This window comes from Periplaneta americana, chromosome 2, assembly GCF_040183065.1.
Source record: "Periplaneta americana isolate PAMFEO1 chromosome 2, P.americana_PAMFEO1_priV1, whole genome shotgun sequence".
NCBI lineage: Eukaryota > Metazoa > Arthropoda > Insecta > Blattodea > Blattidae > Periplaneta > Periplaneta americana.
Window position 1 is genome coordinate 80,359,183 of NC_091118.1, and position 17,621 is coordinate 80,376,803.

At 38.1% G+C, this 17,621-nt stretch overlaps 1 protein-coding gene across 2 annotated transcripts in view; it reads right to left on the reverse strand.

Moving 5' to 3' along the window:
- Nucleotides 1-205: 205 nt before the first annotated feature.
- Nucleotides 206-17,621, reverse strand: part of LOC138694375 (eEF1A lysine and N-terminal methyltransferase homolog) — a 57,855-nt gene continuing 40,439 nt past the window's right edge. For both annotated transcript variants that reach the window (XM_069818055.1, XM_069818054.1), the window contains exons 9-11: nucleotides 10,663-10,798; nucleotides 1,881-2,009; nucleotides 206-758 (exon numbers count right to left, since the gene is read on the reverse strand). In XM_069818055.1, the coding sequence (XP_069674156.1) occupies nucleotides 475-758; nucleotides 1,881-2,009; nucleotides 10,663-10,798 (549 nt within the window). In that variant the 3' untranslated portion in view covers nucleotides 206-474. The remainder of the gene's footprint in view (nucleotides 759-1,880; nucleotides 2,010-10,662; nucleotides 10,799-17,621) is intronic.

Below are 17,621 nucleotides of genomic sequence, written 5' to 3' on the forward strand. Positions count from 1 at the left end.
AGTTATGAGTTCAAATCTCATCTAGGGCATGACAGTTTGTCTCTTGTGAATGTGATGTCCTGTATTGTCATGTGGAGGCTCAAAATGCTTGCTGATCACACGACACAGGAATCGGGTTATGTTAGTCCTGCTTTATGTCGAGAAATAATTCAGCTAGATCAAAACCCACAGGAGACTAAAGTGCCAAGAAAGAAATACAAACATATGAATATCAATTAGAAACACGTTAGCAAATCTGCGAGACTTTATTTACATTTCTCCAACTTCTGTTTTTAGCAAAAGTTTATGAATACAATTTTAGGCCTGCTGCAGTTGAGTATAATTACAGTCCACCATACTTCGTACAACACCTAGGAGACTGCATTGGATATGTTTGTTGTTCCATTAGATGTATTGTAAAAACATACATTCAACATATACAGCACATGAACACAGTTATAATACACGTACAAAGAATGCGAAGACTTTGAGCAATTACGCAGTTATGTTAAGAGACTTCACGAGGTTTTCAACATCTACCAAATTCTCTGTCTGCAGCTTCCTTTTCTTAGCAAGAATATTCACTCTCTTGGCAGCATCTTCTATGCCACTTTTCCACATTACCTTTTCTTCAAAAGTATAATTTGTGCAAAATATGATTTCGTTTACTTCTTGTTCCAACTTGTAAGAACAGACTGATTTGAAAATAGCTTTAAGATTGTTTATGGCCTTTTCTCTGAGATCAGAAACGCGACACACTATGTTGAGTATGAACACACCTGAAACAAACGTCAGTAAGTACTATGTTAAGGCTTAGAAGACAATAACATTGTATTGTATAAAGCATCCATGTAATCATAATATGGTAACATTATTAGTGACATACTGATTACATAGAACAATGTTAATGTATACTCACAACAGCAGTGCTTCTTTATACTAGTCAAATACTTATTTTCTCTGAATTTGTTTTCAGCTTGAGGAGATAGACATATTTAAGAAAATACATTACAATGTTGACTGACAAGACTGGACACTTTTTTCATCAGACAATGATAAGAAATGAAAGAAAATTCATGGATATTGGTGTGAGAAATGCAATACTTCGAGAAAATCTAGCCCAATACTCTCTTTGTCCATCACAAATTTCACTTGCATTTGTTGAGAATGAACACAAATCTTCAGCATGGAAGCCAATGCTCTGACTGTCAATTTGTCATATCATAATATGTAGATAAAATTAGGATGTTTAGATTTTAAGAACTAAGGAAGAGACTAGTGAAGTGTATTGTGACAATGTATGGAGCAGAAACATGGACATTACGATGAGTGAAGAGAAACGACTAGAAGCATGGATATGGAGAAGAATGGAGCATATGAAATGGACAAACAGAATAAGAAATGAAGCTGTGCTAGACATAATGGGTGAAGAAAGAATAATGTTAAAATTGATCAGGAACAGGAAAATAAACTGGCTGGGTCACTGGCTAAGAAGAAACTGCCTACTGAAGAATGCACTGGAAGGAATGATGAATGGGAGAAAAGTTCGGGGCAGAAAAAGATATCAGATGATAGACAACATTAAGATATATGGATCTATGCTGAGTCCAAGAGGAAGGTGGAAAAGAGGAAAGACTGGAGAATGTGGGTTTGCAGTGAAGGACCTGCCCTTGGACAAAAAACAATGAATGAATGAGACTTCAAGGTAATGTTCCTTTTCTGCTATGCTCTCAAAACAGTAGCTTTTACTGCTCAAAGTGTTGCATATTTGGGATTCAAGACCGGTCAATGTTTATGCTGATATGTTACTTTCTCTCTTGTGAAATAACTTATCCGAGAGACGCATTGCATTTTTATGCAATCTTTTATACCAATAAGAATTTTAAAGAACAACTTCTAACCTTTATGTCCTATACATTTCTTAATGTCTTCAAGTAAAAGGGGTTCTAGGAACTGTGGTGGTGGGCAGCTCATTCCAGCTCCAGGAGTTTTGCTGTCCACATCAAAGAGAATTGCATGGAACTGTGTACCTGGAAAATTCAACGAGAGAAAAAGATGAGAGAAGGTTCTGTCTCCAAGATTTTTTTCTGTTGTAATTAGCTTTACAGATCTTTTACTCATTGATCTTATAATTATTTAGTCCACATCGAATTCTGTTACTGTCCATTCTTTTTAAGTATCCACTTGGTTATTCCATTTACAATATTAATTACCAATTTATCTTCTGCATGTGTACGAGCCTAGCAGTGTAACAAATGAAGAGCACCTACTGATCTATGGTAAACTGAATATCACAAAACAAAAGAGATTGGTGATGCCAGGTATTGTATTGGAAAGCCAGAAGTAAAATAATGACAATGTCATATGCTGCTAGTGCATAGTTTATGGTGATGGTGATGGTGGTGGTAGTGGTGGTGGTGGTGGTGGTGGTGGTGACGACCACACCAATTTAATTTGTTCACTAGTTCTTCATTATGATTAGAATCGAATACGTTAATCCTGCAAGGAGTCTAGTTTTATTTTTAATACTTTTTATTTTCTGTTTAGTGGTTTGTGACTCACAAGCAAACATTCTGATGGGGGCAGATAAAAGTGTTAATTTTTTTTTCTTTCACCATGTTAATAATGTCAAAAGAAGTGCTTATACAAATTTTAGCCACTCAACCGCAATTACAAGGGACATAAAGAAATAAGTTCGCCAGGAGCCCTTAAAAGAAATACAACACAATTTCATTGGAAAAATTTATTGGAACAGACACAGCAATTGTTGAACTATTTTTCAACATATTCTCCCCCAGAATTGAGATATTTGTCATATCATAGGATCGACAGAGAGGTGCAGATGCTGGTTCTGATCCCAGGCGGCTGACTTCTACAACACAAGAATACAAAAATTGATTCCCCATGGTATGACAAATGTCTCAGTTTCAGTGGAAGATGTGTTAGCAAATAGCGCAACAATTGCTGTATCTGTTTCAATAAATCTTTCCATGCAATTGTGCTTCTTTTTTGTGTAATTGGTCCCGGGAAAATCACTTTTTGGACGGCCTCATAATTGTGGTTGAGTGGCCAAAATTTGTATAAGCACTTCTTTTGACATTGTTAACACGATGGAAGAAAAAAAATTAACTGTTTTATCTGCCTCCCTCAGAATGTTTGCTTGGCACTTGACTTTCAGTGACTGGTAAAATATGGTCTCCTTAAATTCTATTAAGCTGGCATTATGAAAAATTAATTTCTGAGGTAAGAACATCTATATGACAGATTCAATTGCTCTTTATGATAGGATAAGCTATAATTGTAACTAATGAATGTAAATTTTAAGTGGCCAAGTGAGACGGTTACTATTACGTAGGTTTAGATATTATTTGTTTATTTGATCGATTATTGTTTTTTATAGGTGTTAGTGTAGGAATCGCGTATTTTATATGTATTGATTTTTCAATTGTATGATACTCAGATTGGCTTGTAAGTGATGGATAGAAAACGCAGGAGGTTTCAGCAGAGTAGCCGCACTAGGCAAGAGTAGGAACAATAGATAACAGGAAGAGTCTGTTGATCGCTATTGTAACCGTAGGACTTCTGATGCCTACGCAGCGAGGCATTAATAATTACAGTGAACTCGTTTAAACTTGTAGACGCGATTGGAAGTTTGAGGCGACGAGGCATTGTAATACATGGGGGAATTTTGCGATTCTAGGAACAATTAATATAACATCAGCAGATATTGGGAATTTATGTCAACGTATTTTAGTCAAGTAGTGCGTCTATGATGATGTAGGGCTTATCTTAGCCAATCAGGGTTTATGACCAGATCACGTGATTTAAACGTAGAGGGATGATTTTGAATAGTGAGTTGTTATGAGATTCGGATAGAAACACTCTTGCAAGATAGTTGGTGCGGCGAAGTCACACTCTTGCTAGATAGTTGATGCGGCGAGGACAGATTCTTGTAAGGTTGTCGGCACGGTGAAGACAGACTCTTGTAAGGTGGTCGGTGCGGTGAAGACGGTGATATGTTAGGTATTACGAGTCAGCCAGTCAATAGTGCATTTTGATACTTAGAAGAATTCATCGGTATACAAAACCCTAGTAATTATGGGACACAGAATATTTTCAGTGATATATGAAGCAACGTCAATCAGATCGGGTGAAATTAGCCTAGTTGATTTAATAGCAGGTGCCGCTATCGAGACACCGTTTATGATTGTGAATTGAATACTTTGATTCATCGATTGTTATCAATACTTTAATTCGTCAACTATTATCAATATTTTGAAAATACTGACAAGCCTTGGATATGCGTTCGGCAAAAACTAACCTACAAGTGATTAATAAACAGCCTAATTGAAGGCCAATTACCAAACTGAAAACACGTCTGGTACGTTATTTCATTCTTCAAGTTCCGTTCTCCCAAACTCCATGTCCCGAATGACTCCAGCTTACCTGGGACCTCTACTCTACCGCAGTTAATTCGAGGAGGCTGGCACCCAAAATAATAACATCTTTATAAGTAACAACAAATTTGCCACCTCCAATTATCTGTCCGGTGTAATCGGAACTGGCAGCCGGAGCAAAGAAGAGGCAGACAACATCGAGTGCTGGAAGGTGACCACCAAGGATGCCAATCCTAGGGATCTTATGCAACACCGACGAGAGGAGTGGCACCGGCCTCACAAGAAACAACCCATAAAAATTCTATGAAGCCCTCTCATTCAATGACAGATTTCTTATAAATCTGTCATACATTAATGACATGGTATCTCTACTGTGTTCCAAAGGAAGCCATGCTAAATATTTTATTATCACTTTTAAAAATCTATTATTCGTGATTGGTTTCAATCTGCGAATCTCGGATCTTATGACATATAAATTAAATTTAATTGAGTTGAGAACTAATATTCTGCAATATAATAATTGAATACTTATATTTAGAAAAAATGTTATGCAGGAGAGAACAAGACATGATGTAACAATCTTGCACACAATTTAAACAAAAGAGAACAAAATATACAGTTTTTTTTTTTTTTAATTACCGGTAATGCATAACTGCAATTAAAATTGAAGGAGGGGATTTTAGACAAGAAGCTCAGACCTTGTGTTTAGAAAGGAACATTTTTATGGAAAGAAAATATTTTTGCGACTATTGAGCGAGTTACGACATAATCGAGAACATTTTTTAAATTACACCCTAGAGTTGTTTTAATATCATCTGAAAGAGCAAATGTACTTCATTTGTTTTATACAGAGGCACTATGGTTATGGTTACTGTATTAACAATTTTATTGTTGATACATTTTGTTAGTCCTTCAGTTACGAAAGCACTTTTATAGATCAATAAACATAAAACAAGATGTTCTCAACAGAAAATAAGAGAATTGAGATCCTGATGATGATAAGCTTTGATGGCAGAAGACATACACAAGAAGAGGTATGCACACTTTTTAACGAAACTCGTCCAAATCAGCTACCTATTTCTCAGTCAACTGTGTATGGAATAAAAGCGACATTCAGAGAACATGGACATGTCACAGACATAAAAAGATGTAAAACTTAACATTTTATGAAAGGAAAGTACCAAAGGAGAAAAATTCGATCCGATGCTGTGGATTGAGCCTCAGCATAGCTCAGTGGTTAAAGCACCCAGTGCGTATAACTGGGAGTCTCGGGTTCGATCCCCGGTGTCAGAGAAAATTTCTTTCCATTAATAACCAACCTGATAACCACAACAGATAATTCTGTAGAACCAAAAAATTAATCTTTATGTACATTTTACTAATGGTCAAAGAGAAACCACATTCTTCTCTCTGTGAAATAGAATTTACATTAGATTTCTAGAAAACAACTACCTGGTGAATATTGCACAGTACCAGTATTAAATATCATCCTTATAAAGTCCAACCCTTGCAGGAGTTGATGGAAGACTACTTTGATAGAAGATTGCAGTTCATGTCCTCTGAATGTTGCTTCTATTCAACTCACAGTTGACTGAGAAAAAGGTAGCCAATTTGGACGAGTGTCATTGTGTACATCTTCTGTCACCAAATCCTATCATCCTCAGGATTTAAATTCTCTCATTTTCTGTTAAGAATATCTTGTTTCATGTTTATTTCATCAATAAAACTGCTTTCGTAACATAATGACTGACAAAATGTATCAACAATGAAATTGTTACCACAGTAGGTCTAACCACAACCATACTGCTGCTTTCTAAAAACAAATGAAATATATTGCATAAAAATGACATTAAAACAACTCTAAGATGTCATTTAAAAATGTTCTCGATGATGTCATAACTCGCATAACAGTACTTGCAAAACTAATTTGTTTCCATAAAATATTCCTTTCTTATGTTGTTGTTTAGTCAATTGTTCGAAGACAGGTCGAACCTCACAAGTAACACCAATAAGGCATCACTCATGAGGCAACCAGGCCAAGAGATAATGGGGTAGGGTAGCCAGTTCCTTTCCCCCCTTCAATGCATACATTGCCGATTAGCTACATATTCCACTAATCAGACTTCAGATGCATACAAACAATAGTTCTTCCTCTGACACATATCGTCAAGTGAGATGTACTGCCTAATAATAGATATACACTAATGTTTGTGGAAATTGCAACACCAAGAAGGATACATGTGACTGAAATGAAATTGATACCACAGATTAGGTACATGACAATACACAAATGATCAGAATTACAGAACTGTACCTGATCTGTGACCATGAGATTTCAGTTATGATGTGAAGCCTCCATGTGCTGCAATCAGAGTCTCTAAGCATTGTGCCATGGAATCAAAGCGGGCCTGGATATGTTCCTGGGGAATCTCCCTCCATGCAGTTTGTATGCGAGTTTACAAAGTGTCAAGAGTGGGTGCTGGAGGACCATCACGAACAAGTTGTCGACCAACCATATCCCAGACATGTTCGATGGGAGACATGTCTGGTGAACATGCAGGTCGTTCTTCAAAGAAGGCTTGCATAATCCTCGCCACATGTGGTGGGACATTGTCCTGCTGAAATATGGCATGTGGAGTTGCCTGAAGGAGGGGCAGTACCTTGGGCTATAAAACCTCCCTAATGTAGCAGTTGTTGTTCAGATTACCCTGAATATGTAGAAGGCGAGATCGCATATCATATCCAATTGCGCCCGAAACCATCACACTAGGCGTTTGTCCGCTATGCCACTCAACAATGCAGGCTCTCAGATTGCATTCACTACGGTAGCGTCTAACACGTATGCGGCCATCATTGTAGGACAAGTTGAAGCGGGACTCATCCGAAAACACTACATTTTTCCACTCAGCACGCCAGTGACGGCGTTTATGTGCCCATTGCAGTCTGAGGCATTGGTGGTTACTGGACAATGGAAGATGATGCAACGGCATGCAAGCCACTAGTTCAGCCCTCAAAAGACGGCGACAAACCGTTGACGCAGACAGTCCATACCCATTGCAGTACTCCAACGTCGACTCAACAGTGTGGATGAAGCTGTACAGTCCATCACAGCCATGCGGACAAGATGGCGGTGATCCCATGCTGTGGTTATATTACGTGGTCCAGTACCCGCTTGTCTCTGCATACGACCCTCTTTTATCCACTAGTTTCACACATGCATCACTGTCATAGCAGCATGCCCTGTACGAGCCGAAATGTCACAGTACGACAAACCTGCTTCCTGAAGACCAACCATTCTGCCCTGTTCGAACTCACTCACGTGCTGATATTGTGTCCTTCCACACCCATGAGGCATACTTGCACTAGCTTTCACTTTCCACTTTGTTTGGAAGCTCTGCACTGACTGAGCAAGGCATAACACTGACCTTGCCGGTGACACAAGAGACGTCACTATTGGACCTATGCCATCTCTGGAAATGTAATCAATTATTGGTGGTACACTGTTCTATACATCTCCCGAGTTTGGAGTCGTTCGGACCATTCTTTCTGGGTATTGCACTTTTCACAAACAGTAGTGTACATATCAGCCAGAACCTCAATCAGAGGTACCTTTCTTATGTGTCTGACCTTTTTGTCCAAAATGCTCTCTCATTCAATTTTAATGGCAATTATGCATTACTCTTCAAATACCTTGTATACAGAGATACAACATGAAATATGTTGTTGTTTTCCAATGCCAGGCATTTGACAATAAAGTCATTTGACCTCTTGCACTCCAATATTTTTCAAAGATATTGTCATGTTTAGCCACTGACGCACAGATTTTGAGATCTTCTGAATCCATTTCTTGATTTGAGTTGCACAATGGACAGTTAGGAGACTGATATATTCCAATTCTATGCAGATGCTTGGCCAAACAGTCATGGCCTGTTGCCAATCTAAATGCAGCTACAGACGATTTTCGTGGTAAATCAGGAATTAACTGTGGATTTTGATGCAGAGAGTTCCATTTTTTCCCTTGAGATTGTGTTATCAAATTTTGTTTCTTGAAGTCTAAGTATGTAGATTTAATAAATCTTTTCACAGAGTACCGGTTGTTCTATATGGCTGTGAAACTTGGACTCTCACTCTGAGAGAGGAACATAGGTTAAGGGTGTTTGAGAATAAGGTGCTTAGGAAAATATTTGGGGCTAAGCGGGATGAAGTTACAGGAGAATGGAGAAAGTTACACAACACAGAACTGCACGCATTGTATTCTTCACCTGACATAATTAGGAACTTGAAATCCAGACGTTTGAGATGGGCAGGGCATGTAGCACGTATGGGCGAATCCAGAAATGCATATAGAGTGTTAGTTGGGAGACCGGAGGGAAAAAGACCTTTAGGGAGGCCGAGACGTAGATGGGAGGATAATATTAAAATGGATTTGAGGGAGGTGGGGTATGATGATAGAGACTGGATTAATCTTGCACAGGATAGGGACCGCTGGCGGGCTTATGTGAGGGCGGCAATGAACCTTCGGGTTCCTTAAAAGCCATTTGTAAGTAAGTAAGTAAATATGTAGATTTAATAACAGGTCTGTAAGTAGCAGTGCTGCCCTTCTTTGCTAAAGCATCTGCATTCTCGTTTCCCAGGATTCCACAATGAGATGTTAGCCATTGGAATACAATTCTTTTATTGAGTGATATTAGTTGAGATAGCATTTTATTTTATTTCTGCTATTTGAGACGAAGGTATGTGTCTAGAAACTATTGACAGAATAGCTGCTTTGGAGTCTGACAATATAACTGCATTTTAAAATTTATTGATGTGGCAGAGACGATTCCTGAGACTTTCACTTATTGCAACGATTTCTCCATCAAAACTTGTTGTTCCATATCCAAGAGATCTATAAAGTGAGAAGAGACAGCACATAACACCTGCACCTTGTTCTCTGGAGATCAAGGATCCATCGGTGTATAAATGAAGCCAATTTTGTGGAGGGTACCTAATATTAATTGTCTCTAAAGACAGTTGTTTCATTATTTCAGTGTTTACTTCTGATTTCAGTATTTCTTGTGTTAAATTTAGATTAAGAGATAATGTTGTTGTTTTCTAATGCCAGGCGTTTGACAATAAAGTCATTTGACCTCTTGCACTCCAATATTTTTCAAAGATATTATCGTGGCCAGCCACTGAAGCACAGATTTTGAGGTGTTCCGAATCCATTTCTTGGTTTGAGTTGCACAATGGGCAGTTAAGAGACTGATATATTCCAATTCTATGCAGGTGTTTGGCCAAACAATCATGGCCTGTTGCCAATCTAAATGCAGCTACAGACGATTTTCGTGGTAAATCAGGAATTAACTGTGGATTTTGATGCAGAGAGTTCCATTTTTTCCCTTGAGATTGTGTTATTAAATTTTGTTTGTTGAAGTCTAAGTATGTAGATTTAATAAATCTTTTCACAGAGTAATACGTAGATTTAGTAACAAGTCTGTAAGTAGCAGTGCTGCCCTTCTTTGCTAAAGCATCCGCATTCTCGTTTCCCAGGATTCCACAATGGGATGGTATCCATTGGAATACAATTCTTTTATTGAGCGATATTAATTGAGAGAGCATTTTAGTTATTTCTGCTGTTTGGGATGAAGGTGTGTGTTTAGAGACTATTGATAGAATAGCTGCTTTGGAGTCTGACAATATAACTGCATTCTTAAATTTATTGATGTGAAATAGAAGATTCCTGAGACTTTCACTTATTACAACGATTTCTCCATCAAAACTTGTTCCATATCCAAGAAATCTATAAAGTGAGAAGAGACAGCACGTAACACCTGCACCGGCACTTTGTTTTCTGGAGATCAAGGATCCGTCAATGTATAAATGAAGCCAGTTTTGTGGAGGGTACCTAATATTAATTGTCTCTAAAGACAATTGTTTCAGTATTTCAGTGTTTACTTCTGATTTCAGTATTTCTTCTGTTAAATTTAGATTATATTCTATATTTAATAGAGTTAAAGGGTTTGGTTTAATTTGTAAGTTTTCTTTTAAATTAGGGATATTGATTTTCTGTTTTAATTCTTGAACAATGGATATGAAACTTTTTTGAATTTTCAATCTACAGAGAGAACTGTATGAATGACATGAAATATGAACAATGTACACAGATAAATATCATTAAATATAAAACTTCATATGAAGAGTGAATGAATCAAACTGCATATGCAGCAAACTATGTAGCCTACTGCATTACTGACTGAGTGAAAGGATGACGAGAAGAAGGAGAATGAATAAGATGAGATTGTACCTTTTTCTGCTGCCTGCTGTATGAACTGTGCTCCATCTCTAATGTACACGTCAAGTCGTTCATCTTGTACTAAGTCAAAATATTCTGTTGCAACTTCCAGCATTGCTGGATCTATATCTACAGCTGTAATTCGGACCTGTGGACAAGGTAATGGAAGTGGAAAATAAAATTTTAGCCACATGTGAAACTTTTCACAGAATGTCAGTCCATTAAATATATGAAGGGTACACAGGAAAAATGAACAATGTCACATTTCCATTAAGGATGAGATAGTGATCTATTTCAGTATATTATTGCAAAATTTATTGATGTTTCTACTTGAAATGAAGGAAATGATGAGTGTATCTGTGGTTTTAATTCTCATTTACCACTTTTGCTAAAAATAACACTAACGTTTGTAGTAATACAGTGAATTAGATAATGACATCACCCTTAACAGCATTGTGACATTGTTCGTTTTTCCCTTGTACCCTTCATATGTGTTTTGAAATATGTTAATTTCATATTTATCCATATGCAAGATGTAACAGTTTTTTTTAAATTTATTAGTTAAACTGCCTGGTTTCTCTTTTGGAGCATTTATGTACCAATCTGCAGAAAAAAGAAACCTGAGGAACCAAAAAAGAGGTAGTTACAGGAATTGGAAGTCAGAAGAATTAATAAATTCAAGCCACAAAGCATAAGAAGAAAGAGAAGAATACGACAAATTCATGTATGTTACAAATGTGACCTTTCATTTCAAAGTACTTAGATTTTCTTCAAACTTCTTAATGAATTAGTTAGGCAAGGTAGTAAATGATAGTGGGATTATTAAAGCATTGTAAGCCATCTTGAGTGTTCACTGCTGTGGAGTAACGGTTAACCTGCCTGACTGTGAAAAGAGCGGACCCAGGTTCAAATCCTGATTAGGGTTTTTTCCGAGGTTTTCCCTCAACCACTCGAAGCAGAATTGCTGGGTAACTTTCGGCATAGGACTCGGACTCATTTCGCCTTCATTAGTATAATTTCATTAATCATCTTAATAGTTACAGATTGACCAGGACATAGCAGACGTGGTTTCAGGATCTGCCTATAGATGGCATATGTCTGTGGGAGCTGCACATATCTAGAGAAGCCACAGGGGAGTCATTCCATGTCAAATCGCACAAATTGTACAAATTTTGACCGTCATATTTCTAATTGCGTTTATTTTTTTTTTTACGAACTCTATGGGTCTAATAACAAAATAACAAGCGTATTTTTATTTCCACCTAAGTCCACATGTTTTTAAAATAGTGTATGTTAAAATTCGTTAAAAATGTCGAACAATGCAACATTTCAGGATATTGACGTTAAAATTTTTTTGAAAAATAAAAATGCATTTAGAAGCTTGAAATACTGTCTTTTGTTAAATATTTACTAAATGATTTAATGATTTTAATATAATTATTACAAATATTTTTTTATGATTTAATTTTTAAAAGTTAGATATACTTTTCGGAGAAGAACAAAATAGTTTTCGAAAGGGAAGATCATGTTGCGATGGATATTTTACATTAAAATTATTGATGGAAAAACACAGGAAATTCAACTCAGAAACACATATCGCTTTTATTGATTTGGAAAATGCATTCGATAGAATGAACAGAAATAAATTATTAAATGCATTAGCCACAGACCATGTTCCACAACAACTTATAGCAAACATATATAATATCTAAAAAACAAATCTAATTGCAGTAAGATGTGATAATAAATTATCACAATGGACAGAAATTCATACAGGAGTAAGACAAGGTTGCGGCCTTTCATGGTTGCTGTTTATTATATATATATGAATCAAATAATTGAGAGAATGGAAACAAATACCTCATGGATATATACAACTCAATAGACATTTACAACTAGATTCATTACTCTTTGCAGACGATTTGGCTCTGGTGGCACCCTCAGAAGATGAATTTTAACAAAATTGGAAATAAATATGATATGAAAATCAATACAGAAAAAAAAACTAAAATTATGGCCTTCTGTGGAAAATACCCTGCGCCTAGCAAAATATGTTTAGATTCAAAAATATTAGAAAGAGTAAATTATTTTACATATCTCGGATACACATTATCTTTTTCTGATGAAGTAGACATTTCACAGAAAATTTCTAAATAAACCAAAACAATGGGAATAATTAACAACATTATGAAACCTACCCTAGTACAAAGGCATACTAGAATTCGCCTATACAAGACCATGGCGAGACCTGCAGTGAGGCATGGACATTGAGGAAGAAAGACGAAAGCAGAATAACGACCAATGAAATGAAATTTATGAGATATACAGCGGGATATACGAAATGGGATCACAAACGCAATGAAGACATAATGGAAGAATTACAACTAGAACCTGTGATTAATCACATAAAACATCATTGGAACAACTGGATAAATCACCTGCATTGCATGTGTAGAGATAGAATCCCAAAAATCATGTTCCACTATCGTCCAAACATGAAGAGATCTCTCGGTCGTCCAAAGAAGCGCTGGATTGAAAATTCAACTGTGAGATTATAACAGGCCATTTGGCCTAATACTTGAAAGATTGAAATCTTTACTCATATTTTTTAAAAAATGTGAAAGATAGTATATGTAAACATTCCTGATATACTAGAGGAATTGAAGGAAATATTTGTGCCATAATTTTCAATATCACGTAATAAGAACTCATTGTATTACTGTAAAAATGTTACAAGATACGAAGAATGTATCCAAGAAGAGAATCGTCACTTTGAGATTCTACTGTAAGTTAGAGTACACTTTTTATATTGGAAAACTGGCCTGTAGTTTATCAGGCAATGGCACACCAGTTCACGACAATGAAATCACTGAGCAGTTGGGAGGCAGACTCTATGTAAAATCAATCTCAGGAGCCAGTGGAACAAGGCAACGAAAACAAATCCTCTGCGCAAGTAGTGATGGTGAGTGGCTAGTATAATGAATGTGTGGCAGGGGAATGGGTGCATGGAGGGGGCAACTCGATGCAGAGAGACGATCATTTGTGTTCTAACTGAGCTGCAGTTAACATGTCACACTGTAGGCAGGAACAGTTTTGCGATCAGGACAGCTTCATACAATAAGGAGGGTTTGTGGTGGCAAAACAAGAGAATGTGTTGTGAAGACAGGTGCTCCTACAGAAGTTGGAAAAACCATCATATATAACATACAGAAGGAGGCGAAATGTTCAAGAGAGAGTAATGGAACATCTCTCTTGGAAACGCCAAGCAAGAAGCATCCAAACCATGCTCTGCCATTTACAGACTCGATGAATTTATGCTGGAGGCATTATGAAAGACAATTCATATGGAGATTTTTGCAAATCAGCTGCCACTGTCATCGCAAGTTAGTTTTGTACTAGTTAGTTAGTTAGTGGGGTTTAAAAAGGGCGCGTCAGCATCTATGGCTATTTGCGCCCTTATCTAAAATTCTTTACAGAACAGAGACATAATACAATAATCAGAATGCTTAAAAGAACTAAAAAACGTTGTCACGATTAAAACGAGGTACACAAATGCAGTTTCAACAGGGTGATGCATAAAACATTATAAAAATCTCAGACCTTAACTAGTATTTAAAAAGAGACAATAAAATAACAATACAGATGCTACCATAAATAAATTATCTGGCGTATTTCTAAAATACTCGGATGTAGAAGGTCCGAATGTCAAGTTTGTTAAAAAACTTATATACTAAATAACAAGTGTAACCTCCGGATGTAAAGGGTCCGGAGGATAATTAAAATGGGTCAAAAACTAAATCACCCTGTCAAGTCCAGTACTCGATAAAAATCTCAGGACTGCATTTGTACAATTAAAATCATTTCCAAGAGCGTCACGAAGAAACGGCCGAATTCCATATTGCCGACGGGCACGGTCATACTTTCTACAATGCAATAAAAAATGTTCCACCGTAGATCACACTCCGGCTGAAGCTCGCCACGTAGCAGATGGCCATGTGTCAGATGACAGTGGCCAATCCTCAACCAGGTGAGTAAAACTTCTTCGTGTCGTGACGCTCTTGTGGACGAATCCCAAACTCGAACGGTATTCTTTATTCTTCGTAATTTGTTTTCCTCTTGTGCAGACCATTCTCCTGCCCATTGCCACCATATTCTATATTTCAAATAATTTTGTAAGTCTTGCCACCTCTCGCGCCAATATACCAGAGTGCCATTCGTAGCACCATCTTTGGCTGCAGCATCTGAGGCCTCATTCCCAGGAATTCCGACATGGCCAGGGATCCACACTACTCCAATCTCGCAATCAGAGCTTAGGAGTGCGTGGAACAGCTGCTGAGTTCTTAACACAAGGGGATCCTCTGAATAGAGAGACTGCAAAGACTGAATGGCACTTAAAGAGGCGGAGCAGATTAGATATCTGCCCCGAGGTTCTCGAATTAAAAACAATAAAACTCTGTAAAAAACATATAATTCTGCAGTAAAAACACTGGTATATTCGCTCAGTTTATATTTAAATATCTGTCCATTTGCAACGAAGGAGCAACCAACACAATCATTAACTCGGATCCGTCAGTAAAAACTAAAGATTAATTTGGAAAACATGATAAAAGTTCACTAAAACGAAGTGTAAAATTCTTAAAACTTTGGCTCAGGCTTACATCAAACATGGGGCATCGCATAATCCACGGTGGAGTGGTGGTGTATTCTAGTGTGCGAACGGATGGTAGATGGATGTCGAGCTCAGAGAGCAGTTCACAGAATCGCATACCTGCTGGACGAGGTCTCCGTGGATTTTCACTGTATCGGCCATAAAGAGACGAATGATGGAAAGAGTCGAAAGAATTGTGCTCAGGCTGCGAGCAGAGTTTAACCGCATATGAGCACAACAGGACATTACGTCGCCGATACAGTGATGGTTCCCCCGCTTCACAATACAGGCTCGCTATCCGACTCGTTCGGAGCGAGTCGTATCCCATGATGATGGATAGTGTCTAAGAAACGTAGCTTAGATTTATTTGCTGAGCCATAGATAAAACAGCCATAATCGAGCTTTGAACGGATAAGAGCACGATATAGACGTAAAAGCACTATGCGGTCTGCACCCCAGCGAACCCCTGACAAAAGGCGTAAAATGTTTAAAGATTTTTCACAACGTCTTCTCAAATCACGGATATGCACCTCCCACGTTAATTTATAATCAAAGATAAGGCCCAAAAACTTCGCAGTGTCTGTATATTGCAACTCCACTCCATTAAGACGCAGTTCAGGATGTGGATGGAGTCCACGTTGGTTGTAGAAGTGGACACACTGCGTCTTTTGAGTGGAGAATTTAAAGCCATTGCGAAGAGACCACTCCGATAGTACATTGATGACCAGTTGCAACTGTCGACCGATCGATGGGAGGTATCGGGAACTGTAATATAGACTGAAGTCATCAACGTACAAGAGAGAAGATACTCGGTCACCTACACAGTGGGCAATGCCATTGATCGCAATGCAGAAAAGAAGAACACTTAATACAGACCCCTGTGGAACGCCATTTTCTTGAAGATGTTCGTTAGAAAGTGTGGTGCCTACTCGAACTCGGAAATACCGCTCTGCCATGAACTTTGCAATAAACGTTGGCAGACTGCCACGAAGTCCCCACTCATGCAGGGTTTGCAGAATTCCATAACGCCACGTGGTATCATAAGCCTTTTCTAGATCAAAGAAGACCGCCACAAGATGTTCCTTCTTGAGGAAAGCATCTCTAATGGCGGTCTCCAGCCGAACAAGATGGTCTGCGGTGGATATGTGCTTGTGAAAACCACATTGGATATTAGATAATCTGTTTCCCGATTTGAGTACCCACATCAGGCGTTTGCTTATCATCTTTTCCATAACCTTGCATACACAGCTGGTGAGACAGATTGGCCTGTAATTGCCAGGTAAAGACTGGAATGGAATTACAATGGCAGAACGCCAAGCAGATGGAAATACACCCTCAGTCCAGATTCTATTGTACATAGACAGAAGAAAGGATTTTCCAGCTGGTGGAAGATGACGAAGCATGTGGTTATGGATGTTATCAGGGCCAGGGGATGTGTCTAGTGCCGCCTCCAGCTCCTCGGATGTGAACGGTGCATTGTAGTCTTCAGTGTTGTCAGATTGAAAATTTAGGTTTCGTTTTTCTGCAGTATCTTTGATTTTCAGAAATTCTGGGTCATAATTATTTGAGCTGCTTATTTGTGAAAATGTGGTAGCAAATATTTCAGTAATGTCTATTGGACTGGTGGTCGTTACTCCATTGTTTAGAAGGCCCAGAATTACAGAACTACGTCTCCCCATTATTCGACGGACTTTGTCCCATATGGTGTTAGCTGAGACGTTGTGTTTCAATGAACTGACGTAGTTTGTCCAGGACGTCTTCTTAGCATCGCACACAATGCGACGAGCTTTGGCTCGAAGACGTTTAAACTGGACAAAATATTCTTGGGTCGGATGGTGCTCAAATTGGCGTAAAGCACGTTTGCGGTCACGGATTGCATCTCTGCAGGCATCCGTCCACCAGGGGACAGAGAAGCGTTTTGGCCTGCAGGACGACTGGGGGATAGATAATTCCGCTGACTTTATAACCACATTTGAGAAATGGTCTACTACGGAGTCCACACTTTCATGTCCGTTATCATTGAATGATATGGACTCCGAAAATCCGACCCAGTCCGCCTTTTTAAGAACCTAGTTTGGAGATCGAGATTCCGCAGGACGTAAAGCGGACATACGCATTCGAATGGGATAGTGGTCACTACCATGTAGGTCGTGAATCACAGACCATGCGTGGACAAAACTGGGCTACAAATGGAGATATCTATTATGGAGTATGTACCGTAAGCTAAGGAGAGATGTGTTGCTTCCCCTGAATTCAGGGTAACAAGATTTAGACGGGTACATACCTCTGCTATTTTATTTCCTCTATCATCATCGGAATTTGA